This window comes from Oryzias melastigma, linkage group LG17, assembly GCF_002922805.2.
Source record: "Oryzias melastigma strain HK-1 linkage group LG17, ASM292280v2, whole genome shotgun sequence".
Classification (NCBI taxonomy): Eukaryota; Metazoa; Chordata; class Actinopteri; order Beloniformes; family Adrianichthyidae; genus Oryzias; species Oryzias melastigma.
The window spans coordinates 28258648-28277812 of NC_050528.1; the positions used below are offsets into that span (position 1 = coordinate 28258648).

Consider the following 19165-nt stretch of genomic DNA (forward strand, 5'->3'; position numbering starts at 1 on the left):
ATCAAATAGTCACTTTTAGTGAAAAAGCACAAAACCACAAAAATAGCAAGACTAAAGTACTAAAAACTGATTGAATATTTATTTCTGTTGTCAGTGACCATGGTATAAGTGAGATAATACCCAACAAAATAATTTTAACGCACGCCGTGGAAGCCTGAACCGCAGAGTTAAAGCGAAGGACTGTTTCTTCAATTAATACAAATTAACCCGTTGATTATTTTTTTATTAATCGCGTGTGTTAACGCGTTAATGTTCACAGCCCTACTTAAAATCCAATCTTATTCTGCAAAAATACATCGCACCAAGATAATATTTTACTACGCTCTACTATATTTATAAAGATTGCGAATCAGCGATCTTGGACGTTGTGAATATTGAACTCAAATTTTTGGGAGCAGATTGAGAGTATCCGAGCACCCGGATACTCCTTACAACCCTAAGTAAAAATCAAAAATCATTAAAAAAAAATAGTTCAGCGCATTGTCCTGTGGGGTCCAGATGATCTCACTCCCCATTAAGGCTGGGAAATACCGGGTACCTCATGATACGATGCAATACACGATAATATTGCGATAATTGGTAAAGAAAATCGTCTCCAAGAACATACAATACATATTAGAACACATATTTTTAGGAAAATATATCCCCATTTATTTTTCAGCTTGAACACAATCATAACAACTTGTATCTTATTTAGTTTAATAGACACTTTTGTGCAACATTGCTGAAATCAGTAATACTCTGTCTTTGACGAGCATTGACACCAATTGAATTAGAATCATCTGTAAAATTTAGTGTTAACAATAGTAAACATGAACAGCAAATTGTTGTAAACAACAGAACAAAAATGTAGTAATTGAAGTAGCTGCCAGACACATTGGTGCCTGTGACAACCAATTTTGCAACGCACACCCCATCTTCCTCCAAAGGAATGTCTCACCAAAGGATGAAAAATATGTTTTACAGTCTCTTCAAATGAAAATTAAAGATCGATAATTGCTGAGAACCCATCAAGAATCAATCGCAGGACCAACTATAATGATATATGATAATATCGATATTTTAGCACACCACTACTCCCAAAGTCGAAATGTGCCAAATGAATAGAACGCAGCCTTTTCTTTCATGCCGTGTCATTGCAAACTCGAGCTTCAGGCATATTTTGACATGGACAAGCAAATGACAGAAGACAGTGAATGTCCAAAGGCATCTGTTTACCTCTTCTTACCCCCATCACCAAACAACCAAGCTTCTTGATTCTTTTAAAATCTAATGTTAATGGTGCAGAAAGCTTTCTAAACAAGCTTTCCATGTTTACTAAAAAGATAAAACATTCACATTTGATACATTTCATGGATTTACATTCACCAGGAATCTGTACACAATTGTAATCAATTCAACTTTACAAAAAAACCTTCTTAAATGTTTAGTGTTAAAACATTTAGTTGTTGTCTGCTTTCTAAAGGCATAATAATCAAAGATACATGTTCAGCTTTAAAAGCATCTTTTCCACGGTGAAAAATCCCACAGAAACGATCACAAACACCAAACTCTGTTTTGCAATCCAATATCCGAGCAATAAGCAGTTTTACAAGGAAGAAATAGTTTGTGTCCTAAATGTTTACTCTCATGAAAGAGTCAGATGCCAAAGATTCCCACAGTTCAATCCATCTAGAAGTTTCCATAAAAAAAGGAACAGTACTAAATTTAAGGGAGGGGGGGGGGGGGGGGGATTGCTCCAAAACGAATGAAAAGCTTCATAAAACAGCCTAATGTTTGTATGACAGAGGCATTGATGGGGTTAACTTCATTGGCAGGAGACAAAGGTTCAGCTCTGGACACACTAAACCACGCCCACTTCACTGGTCCAGGAGAACCTGAAAGCTTTAAGAGGCCTGCTGCCACGGCCCTGAATGTAGGTTAATGATGAGATGCCCAAGCACAGGACAGGAACAATGAAGCTTTTATTTCTGATTATGGGTTAAAAGAAGGGGGAGGGAATGAGGGAAGGATTAGAGCAAAGGTTAGGACCGGGGCATGGGTCTACTTCTTACTAGACCCTTACTAAAGCTTCACTACAACCAAAGAACCACATGACTCAACAATATTGAGGTGAACTAATTCTTTCAGGAAAAGTATGCAGAAATGCCATTTTAAATCAAAACACAAAACGGTATTTCTTACTCTTTTAATCTTAAAATAAGTGTATGTTTGATCAGCTGTCACGCTTTTTAAATTCTAAACCCAGATTTACTTTTAATGCAGCCCTCTGTTTTTATCCCAAATAGGGTAAAAAGATTTGAAATCAAGTATTAAAGTGTCTTTTTGTACCGTGACATTTTCAAAGACATCACACAAATTGACCCTACAGAAGACAGTCTGCAAGCAGCCCTGGAGTACAAGTATAAAATGAAAGAGGCCTGCAGCTAACAAGATGGCAGCAGCAGAAAGAATTCGGTCAGCACCGTTCCATATGAGCAACTATCTGACCCCAGTCTGAGAAATAAGAACGTTGTCAGTTTTCATTATGACATTTAAGACAACTCCATCTACACCTGTCAAATCCATTTAAGCTTGATAAGCTGTCGATCCGATGCTATCCGATCACATGGTATTGGTACAGCGTCCGACCACAGCTTTGTGTGGGAGCGAGTTTCAGTGTGAAGCTAAAAAAGACAAAGTAAACTAATCAATGAAAACAAGTGACACATCCCCAAAAATATATTTTAGATCATTCCAACTGTTCTCGCCAGCTTTTCTCACAGCCCTACGCCCCGGCTGCGCTTATTTCACTGTTTTTTCACGTAAACGTTTCTAACCAATCCGATTTTAGCCCTCACTTGTTGCTAGGTTCATGGAAGTCTGCCATACACTCATACAGTCAGTGCTCGAGTCCTAACTTCCAGCGGCTTTCCATAAAAAAAACGGTGCTAAATAAACCAAAGCCATTTATGGATTAAACACATTGACGTTGATTCAACCAATCAGAATTTGAATTGGAGTCTCTGTAGCTTTATGGCAACAGAATATGACACAATTGCCTCTAATTGGATGGTCAAAGCTTACTTCTTCTATACTTTAGGCCGTAGGCAGTAGCTGCACTTGATTTTTGCTTGAATTACTCGCTGTTTTGCAGTTAATGAAAAAGATGAAGAAGTTGATTTAGTTGCAGATTCATTGTGTAATCCATTTTTTAGCTGGAAAGTTGGACAAAAAAGGCCGACCAATCTGGAAACTAGTGAGCCTGTATCAGCAGGAAAAGGATTTGTCCGCCACCGTCGCCCTTCTAGCATATCGTCTAGCAAGGGTAACAGAGTTTTGTGACAATTTTGAGCGCCAAAGGGGCCAGTATGAGAACTTCCACGCCGCCACTGAACGCATCACTGCTGCTCCGAACGCATTGAGCTGCAGCGTCTCATTACTGTACAAACAGCTTCACAGCAAGATTTCAGACAATATAATTTCTCAGACAAAAAACAGGTTTCAAGGCCATGAAAAACAAGTGTTTGTCATCGACCCCCAAATTTCAGGACTACCAGAAAAACTTCCTGCATGCATCCATCTCCACTCTGATCCCGGCTGAGAACAGCTGACCGTCTTACAGCATGCAGGATTTTGCAGGGAAATCTACCGCTGAACTGCTGGTGTCTGTTAGTAACGTAGCCTTATTTTAGCTTCTTTAATTGTAACTAGAGAAAAAAAAAAGTCAACAATGTGCTGAGGTTTTATTATTGTTTTTTTTTGCCTAAATCAAAAAATGCAACTTTGACAAAAATATTTGTTATTGGGGAAAAGCAATTATTTCAATTTAGTTTGAAGGTGCATTTACACCAGACGCAATTCACATGTCAAGTTTACATCTGCTGCCTCTCTTTTGACGTGGGTCAAATTTACTGCTCTGTGCCTTGACGCCTCGGCTGAGGAGCAACCACTTAAGTTTTCCTGGACTTCATTCGTTGCCACATCATGGAAACATCACTAGCTCTGTGAGACCCTGGGCAAAGGAGCTCGCTAAGCTGTCCACCGGGCGGCTAGCTAGCGTAGTGGGCAGAATCGCTCTAGTTCCATGGGGCTCCATGACTTGTCCCACCTTTGCCCAACAATAACCAAGAGAGTCTCCGGGAACCCTGTGGCTGCAGAGGGTTAAAAAAAAACTTGCATCGAACGGCCATCTTGAATCTTTTTTTCCAACCCTTTGATCGAGTCATCGAAAACATTTCCCGCCCAAAATTGAGTCCCTGATTGCTTGACGCTCCACACCAACCACGATGCGCCTGGCGCTCAAATTGCATCGCAAGACCTCAGATCGCGTCTAAACATCGACTTAAAATTGAAACCCGTTGCCCCTGCCGCGCGATCACATTAGTAAATGAGTCTGTTAGCAACTTAACATTATTGCAGCTTCATTTTGTTATTAATTATATCTAAACTTAACTTTAATTTTCCTCAAAGGTGCTTGAAGTCTGAAATTTCATTTGTCCTTCAATACAGACATTATTATGAATCATGGGAGATGTAGTGCAACACAGTGGCACTGATGCCAGGCAGGCCTACGTCTTAAAGCTTCACTATTTTCATGCACATTTTCCACGGTCTGACACTGGATCCCGTGGGAAGCTACACCACTAAACACAATCTTTAGCTGTTATTTTTGTTGCAATGGAGAGACCATGTCGGTTAAAGGAAGTGATGATGTCAACTACGTCTGATTGGTTAGACTGATGAAGTACATGAATAAGCCTCCAAGAATGATTGGTGAAGACATTTTAGGGAGTGTAATTTTTTCCAAAATAAGATAATGGTGGTACAGCCATTCTTATCAAAGTGTCCAGAATAGAAACAAAAAAAAATTTTTTTATTATAACTTAATTTACTAACTACAGGAAGAATGTAAAGAGGAAAGCACAACAAATAACAACAGAATATATATATATATATATATATATATATATATATATTAAATGTTAGTACCAAATTTAAAACTTGCTGAAAGAATTCCTTTTTTTAGACAGCAAGGAATTCTGAAACTTAGTCTTTAGAGATGTCTAATCTGATGTAACAAAAAGACTATATTACACACCAAAAGATCCCATCCACGATAGAATGCAAAGTCATGGGAAAGAGGTGCAAATCTTTTCTTGTGGTCAAACTGGACATTGGTATTAACAAACAACAATGAGGAAGAACCAATCCATCCATCCATCCTCTTCCGCTCATCCAGGATCGGGTCGCAGGACAGCAGTCTAGGAAAAGATGTCCAGACTTCCCGCTCCCGGTCCACTTCCTCACGCTCCTCTGGGAGGAGAGGCATTCCCAGGCCAGCCGAGAGATGTAATGTTTGTCCGAATTCCCAACTTAATCCCTACTACTACTACTACTACTAAAAACTATGTAGTGCAGGACTTTCTAGTGCCCTGGATTTTAAAAGCAATTTGGACACCATGCAAACTACTTTTTTTTTTTTTTTAATGGAAAGTATGACATCACCAATTTCCCGAAGTAGAGGACTAATCAATATGAGAATTGTATGACGTCCATTTATGCCTCCACTGTGTTCTGATGATAATAGCATTAATGATATATTAAAAAAATTACATTTAAACACAATTTTTTCACAAAAATTGTTTAAACGCAATGCATTCGCCAATGTAGTGAGCATCGATGCACATGGGTGTTTGGCAAAGACTTCTAGGAAATTTCTAGGGCACCAAATTTTGGAATTGTAGATTCAAACAGAAGTACAAAATGGCAAAAACTCTAAAGTGAGTAGTGAAGGAATTCGGACATTGTGGTAGTCTCTACAGCGTGTCCTGGGTCATCCGCCCAGTGGGACGTGCCCGGAACACCTCTCCACCACAACAGACCGGTAAAGACCGCATAGCGGGAGATGCCGCTTAAATCCGACTGTCAATCTTCTCCCACTCGTGAACACGACCCCTAGATACTTAAACTCCTCCCCCTGGGGCAGGATTATTCCACCCACCAAGAGAGGGCAAACCAATAGGAAGAAAACATATTTATTTAATGGTGATGTTAACTTAATTATTTCACGTCACTGTTTTCCATGCTCTGTGCACTCATTTCTCAGTTGGGAATCTTTTCATTCACTGCAACTACTGCTAAAAGAGATGGAAAGAAACTTGAGTTGGTTTGTCACAAAATCTGGGCTCATTTGATATAAAAAATACCCTAATATCACATTAGTTTAAATTGTTTGATATATTCAATGCTTACAAATTGGGATTAAGAGGAAGTCATGTCTTCTTGAGAGAAATTCTTTTTTTAACTATGAAAATAGAATCTTTTAATGATCAAACTTATAAGAATTTTAATAAGGATTGTTGGAAGATAACTAAAACATCCTAAAAAAATATCATGTATTGTTAAATTCAGGATGTTTACATGAAGGATACCACAAATTCGCGTTCGCCGCCTCTGCTTTGACGCCTGTCAAATTTCCGGCTCAACGTCTCGACTTGCCTGTCGCGGAGCAACTGCTGAAGTTGTTCTGGAATTCATTCGTTGCTACATAATGGACAATGTTAAGTAAGCATTCTATATGTTTTGGAGAGCTCTACAGAGGCACCGGCAAGTACATCGCTGTGTTTGTTTTCACCAGATCTTTCAGAGTCTCTCTGGGTTCTGTGTACTTCACTGAAGCCCGTTTGAAACATCATTTCCGTTTGTTTGTGGTCCAGTTTGAGCATTAACCCGAGAGGAGGTAAATAATAATAAAACTGGGGGATCTTTTAATTATTGTCTTAATGAAAATAAGAAAAGCATCATAAGCACATGAAGCTAGATTGATCCCGTGTGCCACAACGGCACTCGCGGCAGCTCTCCGGGCTGCTGGGCAGCTAACCACCAGCGGGAAAGCAGAGCGTGCTCCACTGCCCAGAGACCCGCAGCCTGGGCAGTAAACCTCACTAGATCTGCTGGGCGCCTGGACAGCAGTGATCACCATCAGCTCTGCCGGGAGAGTGGAGCTAACTAGCTCACTAAGCTATCCACCGGCTGGCTGGCTGGCTAGCGTAGCCGTCGATCCAGCTCAGTGACGGGCTGGTGATCTATTCAGGCGCGTTCGGTGTGAATGCACCGTTTATGTCACTGGTGAATTTTCACACCAGCACTTATTCATCTTATGATTCATGACTTTCCTGATGTGCATAAAAGGAAACTGAAGCAGTTGTATTCTTGGTTGTTAGTTTCAGGCTTTTATCTTAGTTTTAAAACACAAGGAAAGAGAAATGCATGAATATAATGTGAACAAAATAATTAAAATGAATACAAGACAACAACATAAGATAGTTCATTCTACTAAAAACTGATAATATTTACTGGCCACGCGTTCTCCATCCATAAACAATAAAAAGCAATCGGTAGATGATCAAATTGCTTTATCTAGAAGCACAACATTTGACAAAAGATAACATTCTCCACACACATGTCGAGTAATCAGGAGGCTCCACCCTCAGCCCACACGCACTGGCAAAAACTACAGGTACCATCAGAGCACGTTACAGGAAGGTTCTTTCCTGGTTGAGGGCACTCTGTAATATAAAGGGTTTCTTAGTCTTCTCAGAACTACAACTCTAAAAAAGCATGACATGATAAAGTGAAAGTGACAGAGCAGAAATTTTATCTGCACAGAAAGAAACTGCTCTTATCAATTACTTTGCTTTCTTTTTAGGCCGATCTATATCAGTAACTCAGAACGATGGCAGGGCTGTGATAACTTTTGATGGTACCTTAACCCTGAACAAGTCAGTCAAGATGTTGCTCCCTCTGAGGACAACAGTAAGACAAAAAGTCAGAACCATCAAGGGGTTTCCCCTTCAGTGGTGTGATCACTCAAAACATAAAAAGAGGAACTGCATTCAACGTGTTATCAGGGGAAAGTAGTTTTATTAAGGCCATAGGTTATATCTCCATACCATTACAGAGAAGCTGTTGCTAAAAACTAAACTCATCAACTGTCTTTCACTCAGTCAATAACATACACGTAGGAGATTAGGAAACTCAAAATTTGAATAAAAAAAAATCCAAATGTAGCTACAACACAGTAAGTATTTACGGAAACGAATGTCTATCCAACAACACTGTTTTCCTCAATACTAATGGTTTTACCCTAAATTGGTAAGTGGAACTAATAAATATTACCAGTGTTTTTATTTCTCTTTTAACTAACAAAGTCAGAAAAATTAAATATTTTAAGAAAAACAAAAGTGCACTTTTTTAAATCAACTTCAAAGAAAAAAAAGGTCACCTGCTGTAAAATGTTTCTTTGTTTATTCAAATTTGAATTATTCTTTTTTATAAGGCCACCAGCAGATTCAAACAATCGAAAACTAAAACTAAGTCAGGAAATGTGTTTATAATATATTAGGCTCCAAGGCTCTCAATCAAATCTATGTCATGGTTGCACACACAAAAAAATCAAAAAAATAAATTAATCTGTCTGTGTTTTACCGATATGATCAAAACTAGAACTAAATTATAAACCTAGAGATGAAAAATCAATTCATAAAGTAGAACATATTTTACAGACAGGCTTAAAGTACTTACATAATAATTCCTGTACTACAACTGGTTGCCCTACTCACTAAGAAGCTTATTAGTCTGCATGTAAAGACTATTATGGTATGTAAAAGCCATGCAATGTTTTTTCAGCTCAGGTAGGAAGTTATATTATCCACTGCTTCATGCATATTTTGGATATTTGGAAAGAGCATTCAAAAAAAAATATGAGAGAACAAATATATAAATAATTAGCATTATATGTAATCAATCTAGAGACCTTCAGAGAGAGTTTTAATACAACACTGCACCAGTGCTGTCTAAGAAGGTTGGATGGCTTCTACTACAGGCTAAGAAATATTTCAAAATTGGTATAAATTTACAGTTTAAGGATGGCAGTGTAATAAATATGTACTCAAATTATCCTGACATTATGTCAAAACTGTTATTATTTCTGTTTTCCTGAATGTCATCCTTTTGTTTTGAAAGCATAGTACTTCAGGTAAAAAAATGTTTTTTTTCTCTTCTAAAAAGGCTCAAAGAACTTATTCTTTGAATTTTGGACTAAAAGTTTCATTTCAATAATTTATTCTGAAGTAAATAAAATTTTTAAAAAGCTCTTTTTCTATTCTGCTGATAGTAATTGTTTATAGTATCAGCATCACTATCACCGTGATTACTCCTGTATCATCAGTTTTCATATAAAGCTGAGATTGTGTGTGAAGTAAAGCATTTCTGGCACACTGCTGACTTATTTATGTGATTTACAAAAAATTAAGGAAAAATGAGGATCTTTATTTCAGTGGTCCAACAGGTTGAATTGACCTATACTATTAAATCATCGTTTCAAATTAGATAAATCGATTATGTATATTGGGCAATCCCATTTGTATAGAGGCACGATAGGTCTATTTTACTATAACATAAAAATGACCAAGTTCAATGTGTGGAAACACTTTGAATTTATCTAAGTCCTGTGACCATACAGTGTGGTAGAATGTTCTAATAATGATTATTCTCATGTGGAAAAACAACATTGGGCTGATCTTGATCAAACTAAAATGTGAATGATGTTGACATTAATTCTTGTTTACTTGTTTGTTTGTACAGCTATTTAATTTATTATCATGAAGAAATAGAAGGAATCTGGAATACTTCACCTGCACTGTTCAGTATTTATCTCTGAGTCTCACGGGTGGAAGTTTTGGATAAAGATGTTCTGATCCATTTTAGGTCAGTGAATCAGATCGTTCAAAATGAAACTATATTGACAACGAATCAGATTGGCAACCACACATTATGATGCAAATCGCATCATTTTAAAGATGAATTGTTACACCCCTAATAAAACTGTAACCTATGTTGTTAAAAAATGTATGATCTGCTTTATAACACCTTCGTCTACCAAACCACTGCTTAAAAGCCCCAGTGTGTAAATATAATTTTTGTAATTACATAGCCTCATATAAATACATATATGTCTCACAACTACTCAATTACTAGCTGCAACGCCAAACGAAGAACAAACAACTGTCCATAGTGCACATTATAAAAAAATGGATTCAAAAACAAGTTAAAGAACAAAAAAGTGGGAGCAGCAAAAACGACGTGTAAAATGGTCAACGTGATGACAAACTTATCTCAATGTTGTTTTTCATATTGTGCAATAACAATATATATCACAATATAAACCAAATAACTGTACTGTCAAATTTGAACTCTCTGCGGTTAAAAAAATAAATGTATAATCATCAGCAGGTTGTTTAGGTCTAAATTTTATTTCCTGTTTAAATATGTATGTGTATATGTGTTAGTGCTGGCCAATATGCAAAAAATGTATATCACAATATAAAACATTTTATAGCATGATAACGATATATATCACAATATACATCAATAAAGTATGTTTTCAGCTATTCTATGAAAAAATGTCACAGCTTATTTTTCTCACTATTTTCAGTAACAGATAACTGAAAAGTCACAACTGAGAAACAAATATTTTAGTGCAGCAAAATTAATCAAATGAGAACAGATGTGGCTGATAGACAGCAGCCTACACATTTGTTCCAAAAATTAAAAGGTATTTAAACTGAATTAGTAAAAAAGTACTTTTTATGAAAAACATTTTTAAAGTGCACAACAGTTTCATGTTTCTGAGTAGAAAAACACATTTTTGCACAAAATTCTGCTAGAATTACGTCAATTATCATAACCAAAACAATATAAACACTGGAGCTAAAGCTCTGATGTTAAAGCTAATTTGTTTTTTTTTCCATAACTTAAGTCCGTTAACAGAACTTCAGTCTTAATTTTTTAATGGATAAAGAAGCTCTCGCTAGTCTTACTTTGAAAACAGGAAACTTCACCGACATTTTATTTTGAAGATTTGTTTACTTCTGGTGACACATTCAGCTTTAATATCCAATGTTATTCTGTATTCCAGAGCTTTAAATATTTTATGACACTCTACTATATTTATAAAGATCACGATTAAGCGATTTGGATGTCGCAAATTTTTGGAGCAGATCGCAAGAATCCAAGTGCTCAGATACTCGTTCCAGCTCTATTCCACTGCTTGATTTATCTCTGATTTTTGTAATCGCATATGTTCATTTTTGTGGACTTTCCTTGAGTGAAATGGAAATAGCCTCCTAGCATAGTTAATATAACACTGTCCTCTGCTCATCGTCGGACGTCTTGAATCCAAATTGTAACCAAATCCCAGACGTCCCCCTCTCTTTCTGAAAGAGCTTCTTCTGGGATTGCCTGTATCGGTGTATCTGTCTGTTTCAACACCAGGGAAACAACTTAGAGCTGGTCCGCCTCCTTCGTTCTGCACTCGTGTTAAGTAGCGTGAAGTATGTTGTGAAACCCGCGTGAGTGAGAATGAAACGTCAAGCAGCTTTACGTCGCAAAACCGCAAGACTGAGTTTATTTAGGAAGAATCGCTTTAATTTGTCTTTATTTTTACTTTATGCACTTTGTGTACACACTGACGAGGCAACACCTGTGCAATTGTCTCGGGCTATTTAATGATATATTTGGCGCAATAATTGATCAAATTAGGTTAGAAACCATATAAACGACAGAGGAGAAATTTCACAATAGACACTCTTCTATGACCCACACGATATGTATCGTCATATCGCCCAGCACTAATTATATATATATATATATATATATATATATATATATATGTACTGCTTGGAATACCAGGGAGAAGGGGTCACTCAGTCCAGTACAGTTGACGAGATAGCCCAAGCTAGTAGTAGTATCAGCTAAGTAGAAACCTTAGTCAGAATTATTTCAAGGTCACAATTAGCAAAAAGACCCAAGCGTAAACCTACACTGAGAAGTTCACAGCATGTTGACTTGTGTAAAGAAAATTTTAAAATACACCTACAATGAGTAAACTTTGTGCTCGTTAACAGCATTTTAGATTTTTTTTAATCTGGATTTTTAGGATATGCTTTGAGAGAAGGTGGTCAGGGGGTGGAGCATGCACCTGTGTCGTTATAGATTTATTAAGGCTTTGCCATTAAAACTATGGGTATCCTGTCACCAACATCCAGACCAAAGAAAAAAAATACAGCACTTGAGCTAAGCTGATATACAGCAAACAAGTACCATGTATGATGCAGCAGATAAAGCTGCTGCAAAATCAGCAGCGAACTGAAGGACCAACAACACAAAAGTTGTGAACTACGATTTGTTGATGTGTGGAGCCGGGTCATTTAGTTCACTTGCCAGTTGTTCAAGTTAATAAACTGATGTCTGACAGTGTATTCCCGATCCTTTTTGAGTGACTGCCTTCTGCCATATTGTTGAAGTGAAAGGATATTTTTTCTGAAATGTGAGGAGGATTATTGTCTTACCTATTTATGAAAATTAAGTTGCTTTCTCTTGTGATTTACAAAATAATCAGAGATGGTTGTGATTAGATGTGCATCCATGTACCTTGTCTGAGTGAATCAGAGTAGACAATAAATGTGAAAAAAGGGCTTTGGACTCTTCCTTTTAATAAGTTGGAATGTTTTGATGAAAATGTAAAACGATGTAATCTCTTTGTCATCCCCAACGTGAAAATACTTAAAATCATGGCATAAAGTGTATCTTAAATAAGTCAGAAGAAAGAAAGGCCAGAATTTTGCTTTTACTTATTAAAATGTAAAAAGAGAATTTCCATAGCTGTGTATAAAAACTAAATTCTAAACTGAAAGTAATAAATTATGTTTCAGCAAATTAACGACACTATGAAAAAAACAAAAATGTAAAAAGACATATGATGTCAAATGCATATTAGTGAAAACCACAAGATCACGTTATCATCAGTCAAATCATCTTATCATCACTTTTAAATGTACCACATGAAAGACCAGCGAGACCCAGAAAAGACCAGCTGACCCGAGGCCTTTGGTTGTACTAAGAAATATTGTTCCTTGATTTGGAACATTTGTGACTTAGATTAGTCTGACACTAACATCCAATCCCTTCCAATTGCAACAGAAACTTAATTTTCTACTCTCTAACATAAAAATCAGAATGAGCCCCGTTTCTGCTTTCTTTTATGTCTCTTTTTTTAACAGTGTGTTGTTTTACCTTTGACTCTTATCTCCCTCTCCTAATTAAAAAATACGTATGAAAGCTGATCATTGTTTTTGTATAATCAAAATTCATGACGTCTGCTGAAACATTAAAGAGGGTTTTGAAAACAGGAATGTCAAAATGTCAAGTGAAAACAAAAAAATGTATACCAGGACATGACCACATCTTCTACATTTAAAAATAACATCTGAACATCTTCTTGGAGAAATTTCGGTAAAAAAAATAAACATACCAAACTCCCGTAGTACATTTTTAGACTTTCTTTGGAAAGCACATTATGGTGTTTGAGGGCATTGTTTGGGTTCATCCGTGTTCTTTGTTTTTAAAATTTGATTATGTTTTATATGAAGCACTTTGAAATTGATTTTTTGGAAAGGTGCTATAAAAATAAAGTTTGACTTGATTCTAAATTATCTAAAAATCAGGGTTAAGATCAATTGAACGCTATAAATTGAAATTTTTAATTGGTGAAAAATTACTGTTGAATAATTTTAGTATAAGAAATGTCCTATTCAATCCAGCTACACCAGCAGACGTCTGTTCAGAAATACATTTTACCTGAGCTGCTAAAATTATTCGTATATATTCAACCCTATAAAGGTTTTACGGGAATTTCACCAAATTACCAAAATAAAAATATGACTCATAAACAAACTCAAAGCTCAGTCGACCAAAATCTGAAAGGATTAGTGGAAGTGTGTGAAATCCCTCGTTCAGAATAACGTAGAAATACAGTATTTTTGCTTAAATTGGATTCAGACTTGTCGTTTCACAGCCTGCCGTCTAAAGACAGGCTGCTTTTGTATCAGGAAACACACCCCCAAGATGTCACATTCAATGACAGAGGCTCGAGCTGCTGTTTATTTGGGTTACGTCCATTCCTGATGTGAATTAACTCACCATAAATGTGCTTTAAAACATTTTTGATGGTCATTTCCAACAAAAGGGCGCCGATTGTAAATAAACGGTGACTAAACCATTGCAGACACCACCACCCACTTCACGGCAGCTTCATGTCGTTCATGCTTTCTTACAACACAGACACAAAAAACCCCAGAAACGTCTAAGGTTAACCCCTTAGCTGAATTCTGTGATCGTAACACTATAATCAGGGTGTTTGGGTTCCTGAAAATGCTATAAAAATACAATCACGTTAATGTTATTGTTCCTAAAGCGCGGTAGAAAAATACTTGGTGATCCATGTTAACTGGTTAAATAAACCCAAAGCAAGACACAGAACGAGACAAAAGCCCACTGCAGCCCCTTCGCTGCCCTTACAACGATCCCCCTCCCCAGCCCTCCTAGCTAGCTAGCAAGCTCGTTCCCAGCCTGTCACGGGCTCGCGAGGGCTCACCCAGATCACTGAGCTGCGCTCCGACATTTTCCTTAACGCCTCTATGCACTCTTGCATGAAATGCGGCGACTTACTGAGCGCGCACGCAAGTGAAAATTCTCTTAACGAAGAGATACAACTCACCGTGTGTAACGCACGTGGTAAACGTCTTTACTAAGCCCACGCAAACACAAAACATTCATTTTTTCGCACGTATTTTACGTCAAGTTAGCCCAAACATTAGCTTGTTCGTTGTAGAACTTAGCCATTTGGCTAAGCATGATTTTTACCCATCATGGACTGAAGCTATTTCAAAAGCAAGTATTTTTTCGGCGCTTACCTTTAAATCAGGGTACATGTTCCCGCCGACTCATTCACCTTCCTCTAAATAAAACTCTTGCACAATATTAAACGTTATTTCCTAAAAATTATGGACGTTAACCGTAGCCTACGGCTGTGTGACGTTCATCGCTGGGTTTGAAAACATTCCAGCCGTTCGTCGGTCGATCTCTCTGAGAAAAGCCTAGCAAAACATGCAAGCGCCGTTCTCATTGGCCAACGAGAGTCACGTGACAGCCTGAGCCCCACCGAGCTTATAAGGTCTCCGTCTGGTGGATAGACTGTAGATGGGTATGTGTTTAACGATTTAACTGATAGCCTCGCGAAACTGTGAGTAAAATCTCACTTTAACGCTTACAGTATCTTTTATGGTGACTTTACTCGCGAGGTAGTGGCGTATTTTAAGCTAACAGACTGTATTTAGCGTGAGAATTTGGATGGAGGGGAATGGAGAAGGAGAGCAGGAATGGCCACTTGACGTCATCCTTTCCGCTGTTGCGGTCGGTGGGAACGTTCTCGAACATAGCTTCAAAGGTTGGAATTACTGAAGTTCTACCTGTTAAAACATAGGGGGTTCATTTGCTCTTTAAACCGTTAATAAAGCGGCGGCGACGCTTTACCCGAAGTGACAGCTAATTCTTTCTATGAGTCAGCTTTTAGACTTGGTTGCGCAGTAACATTTGCATCAAGCACATCCCGCGCATGCGCGGCGGTGTTGCAGAGCAAGATAGAAGAAAGTGGCGAGGGGGAGGGGCGCTGGCAGGAGACGAGAACGCCAACGGGGCTGAATGGAAGGAAACTAAATGACCGGGAGTTTTTGGCCAGCAGTCATTTTTAGCTTTAACACTGTATTTCAGTTCATGTCACAATGCGAACTTAAAATCTTGAACATTTGTTGATATTTTATTATATAAATAGGCCTATAAATAGTCATAATTTTAAAATGAATGCACCTGAGAGTATGTAAAAAATACTACTTCCAAGAGAATAAAGGATAATAACTTAATTGGTTTGCATTATATTAAAGAAAAACTATTAACCTGTCAGACTCCTTTATGCACATTCACTGTGAAAGACAATCCAACAAGAAAATCTTATGTTCTTTTATCATTAAGCACCACAATAATATTCTAAATACATCAGATAATGCTAATAAAATCTATAGCGGGGTCACTTTGATTACTTTGGTTATGGATATTTAAATATTTCAATCAAATCTAAATGGAAAATCATCCATAGTATGATTTCAATATTTTTTGTAAAAGAAATGTACATTTGCATGGTAAAATGTGACGTACTAATCTATCAAAGATCCAACTTAAAAACAGAAAATGTAAACATGGTCGTTTCTCTATTAAAACTTAACTTTATAAATTTATTTGTTTAGAAAAATCTGTACATTTCTTAATTATGAGTATATAAAAATGTAACAGGTGTTAACAGCTATTACAAAAGCAGTTAGATTTCACGTTATTCTATAAACATGTAATGTCTTTTTAATTGTTTAAAATGGAGAAAAACAAATGTAGGAAAATAAAGTCAATTATCTACAATATAAAAAGGTTAAGATCATTTTTGCTTTGAATTAATAATGCTGGAAAATTGATTGTATTTATAATAATTCATAGTACTAATAAACTTGTAGTTTCTTAAATGCATTATAGTAACACACTCACAACTCAAAACAAGGTATAGGACATTTTATTTACAGTCATTTTTATTTTAACATCTGCAGGAACCACTTCCAGATGAAGCAGAAAGAAAAAAAAAATATCTTAAAGACGTTTACAGGTCAGATCGTACACCAAACCCTGGTCCATTCGGAGGTGCTGTCAGGGAAGTCAGTCCTCCTGCAGGCTCACAGGAGAAACGGCCATTCCTTCCAAAAATAAAACATTTTTCATCATTACTTATTTACTTAAATTATGTGAAAATAACACATTTCTACATTTTTATTTCATCATACCTGGGTCCTGGTGGTGGTACTCTCCCTGCCTTAAGTTCATCAATAATATTCTCAATATCCTTTGGTGTAAGGTCCTCCTGGGGATGCGGAAGCAAAAACAATATTTGTTTTTTGTAAAAATAAATGACTGAATGGCATATAAAATGATGAGGCTAATTCTGTGATCATCACATTAAAAATATTTCAAATGGTAGATGTTTTAACTGAGCAAGGCTTTTGGAAATATATATTATTAAATTAAATGTTTTTGAAACTCAACATTGTTCACTGAAAATGTATATATACATACAAGACATGATGAATAATTTAAACATGATTTGTTCCTATGTTGCCATTATTTAATAAACCCACCACCTTAGTTAAAATTTCAACAGACTTAAATTTTAGCAGACCACATCTATTAAGCAACTTAAATCATGTTCCAGGGACTGTTTTTATTAAAATGCATACAAAACTGCTCAACTCAGCACTACCTACAACCTTTAAACAAAAAAACTGTTCTCCCTTTAATGATGTCATCTCTGCATCTTGCAGTTTTAAGAGAAAGTTCTGAGTGCTTTTTAATTAGGTCATTCAGTTGTGCCCAGCTTGCAATAACTGCGTTTACTATGACAACTGAGTGCAAAGATAGTTTAACCTTAAAAAGAAACTTTTTTTTTTTGGTGTTGTCTGAAGAATCTCAATAGCTGCATTTACAGGGACACAAGTAGTAGTAGAATAAATGTGTTGTGTAAAGACGCCATTTGGAATACTCTGACCCTGTCAGACTCATTCGGATCAAAATTTCCATGCGAGTGAGCTGGCAGACTCCGGAGAACCGTGTCTCCGAGAAGAGAAGCTGGACTCTGTAGCTTTGCGTCTGCAAGCAGGGGAAAGTGCTTTGTTACAGTGTGCACTCCAGTGGAGGGTTTGGAGCACAGTCCTGCTGGCTGCTCTGAGCGAGCGAGCTGCCGGACTCCAGAGAACCATGTCTCCCGGGAGGACCGTGTCTCTGAGCATAGGAGCGGCGTATGAGCGCTTGAGGCAGCTTTAGAGTACGTCGCTTGTATTAGCCTAACCATAATCGTAACCCTGACCCTTCTTCCGGATCCATACAGCCAAGAAAAAAGTTCAGCACCACATATTTAGAAAATTATGTGCAAATAGTTACTTAAAAAAAAACGTAATAATAAAAGCACACCCAGAAGATGATCTTGCTACATGCTAACCACAGCCATGTTTGTCTACAACACAACTCCATCACTTTTACATAAGTTTCTGGTATTTTAGATAGTTCTGCGCATGTCAAAATGATTTATTCCACACGTGTCAAAGTCAAGGCCCGGGGGCCGGATCCGACCCTCTGGGTAATTCTATCCGGCCCTCCAGATCATTTTATTGTATTGTTATTAATTGGCCGATGTTATTTTTCGCTTATTTCTAACTTGTATAATTTTGACAAAATATATTTTTATGGAGATTAAAATACTGAAAGTTGTTTAAGGTTCAAGTTGATTTATTCTGGAATAATATTCCTGCATTTTTATTATTCATGTTAAAAGGTTACGGTTTTAAAGTTTTAAAAAACGTAGTTTTAGTAATGTTCAATAAATGTTTATCCTGTCCTTACACACACAAGGTGTGGTTTGGATTTTGGTTACCCTGTGCGATTGATTTTGACAGTCCTGATTCATTCTGATCAAACATTAGGCGAATGTAAACGATTGTTATTATTGGATAACATTTTTAGATTTTATGAACTCAGTTCAATTCTAATCCGATCTTTGATCAGATTAAAGACATTTTGCACATGTACACGCAGCTACTGTTCAGGTCAGTCGACTGGACTTTAGCGGTTTATAGAGCTACTCCATCCACGTAGCTGCTTCAGTTTTAACTGCAGATGGAGAGTTCTGCTTATTTATGTGTTGACTCCTTCAGTGGCAAAAAAAGTAAAAAAAATAGTTGATGTCATGTGAATAGATGTAAATGTCTACAATCCAGTGCTTATTGGAACGGTCAGCTAGTGTTGTGTTACTTGGTGGGGGGTTTAGATGTCCCTTGAAGGTAGGGCACTTGGTGGGCGTGAATGGGACAGGGCATGTGAGGCAGGAAACACCTCAGACATTTGTTGAGGGGGGGCTTCTTCCTTGATTATTTCAAACCATCACCTCGATGTCATCAGTGTTGTTGCTAATGTTCTGATTACTCCTGGGTTACTGAAGTGACTGGTGAGAGTCATAGAGATCCTGGTCAGAGTGAGATGGTTTCCTGTTCACCTCCATGTTCAGACTCCTGTCTTCTTTGACTTAACAGAGCAGTTCAACAAGCTAAACAATAATCCTTGGAAGTTTTCCTGAGTGAATCTGATGCATCTTTCTTTAGTTAACTTATTTTAAATCCCAGTAATTCAAGTGAGATTGCAC

General features: G+C 37.2%; 2 protein-coding genes across 3 annotated transcripts in view; both read right to left on the minus strand.

The window, feature by feature from the left end:
- ankrd12 (ankyrin repeat domain 12) overlaps nucleotides 1–15012 on the minus strand; it is a 47301-nt gene extending 32289 nt beyond the window's left edge. For both annotated transcript variants that reach the window (XM_024281014.2, XM_024281005.2), the window contains exon 1: nucleotides 14796–15012. The gene's annotated coding sequence lies outside the window, so the exon portion shown is untranslated. The remainder of the gene's footprint in view (nucleotides 1–14795) is intronic.
- Nucleotides 15013–16479: 1467 nt separating this feature from the next.
- ndufv2 (NADH:ubiquinone oxidoreductase core subunit V2) overlaps nucleotides 16480–19165 on the minus strand; it is a 7237-nt gene continuing 4551 nt past the window's right edge. Inside the window, exons 7-8 of the mRNA XM_024281025.2 lie at nucleotides 16761–16837; nucleotides 16480–16673 (exon numbers count right to left, since the gene is read on the minus strand). Coding sequence (XP_024136793.1) covers nucleotides 16580–16673; nucleotides 16761–16837 — 171 coding nt within the window. The 3' untranslated portion in view covers nucleotides 16480–16579. The remainder of the gene's footprint in view (nucleotides 16674–16760; nucleotides 16838–19165) is intronic.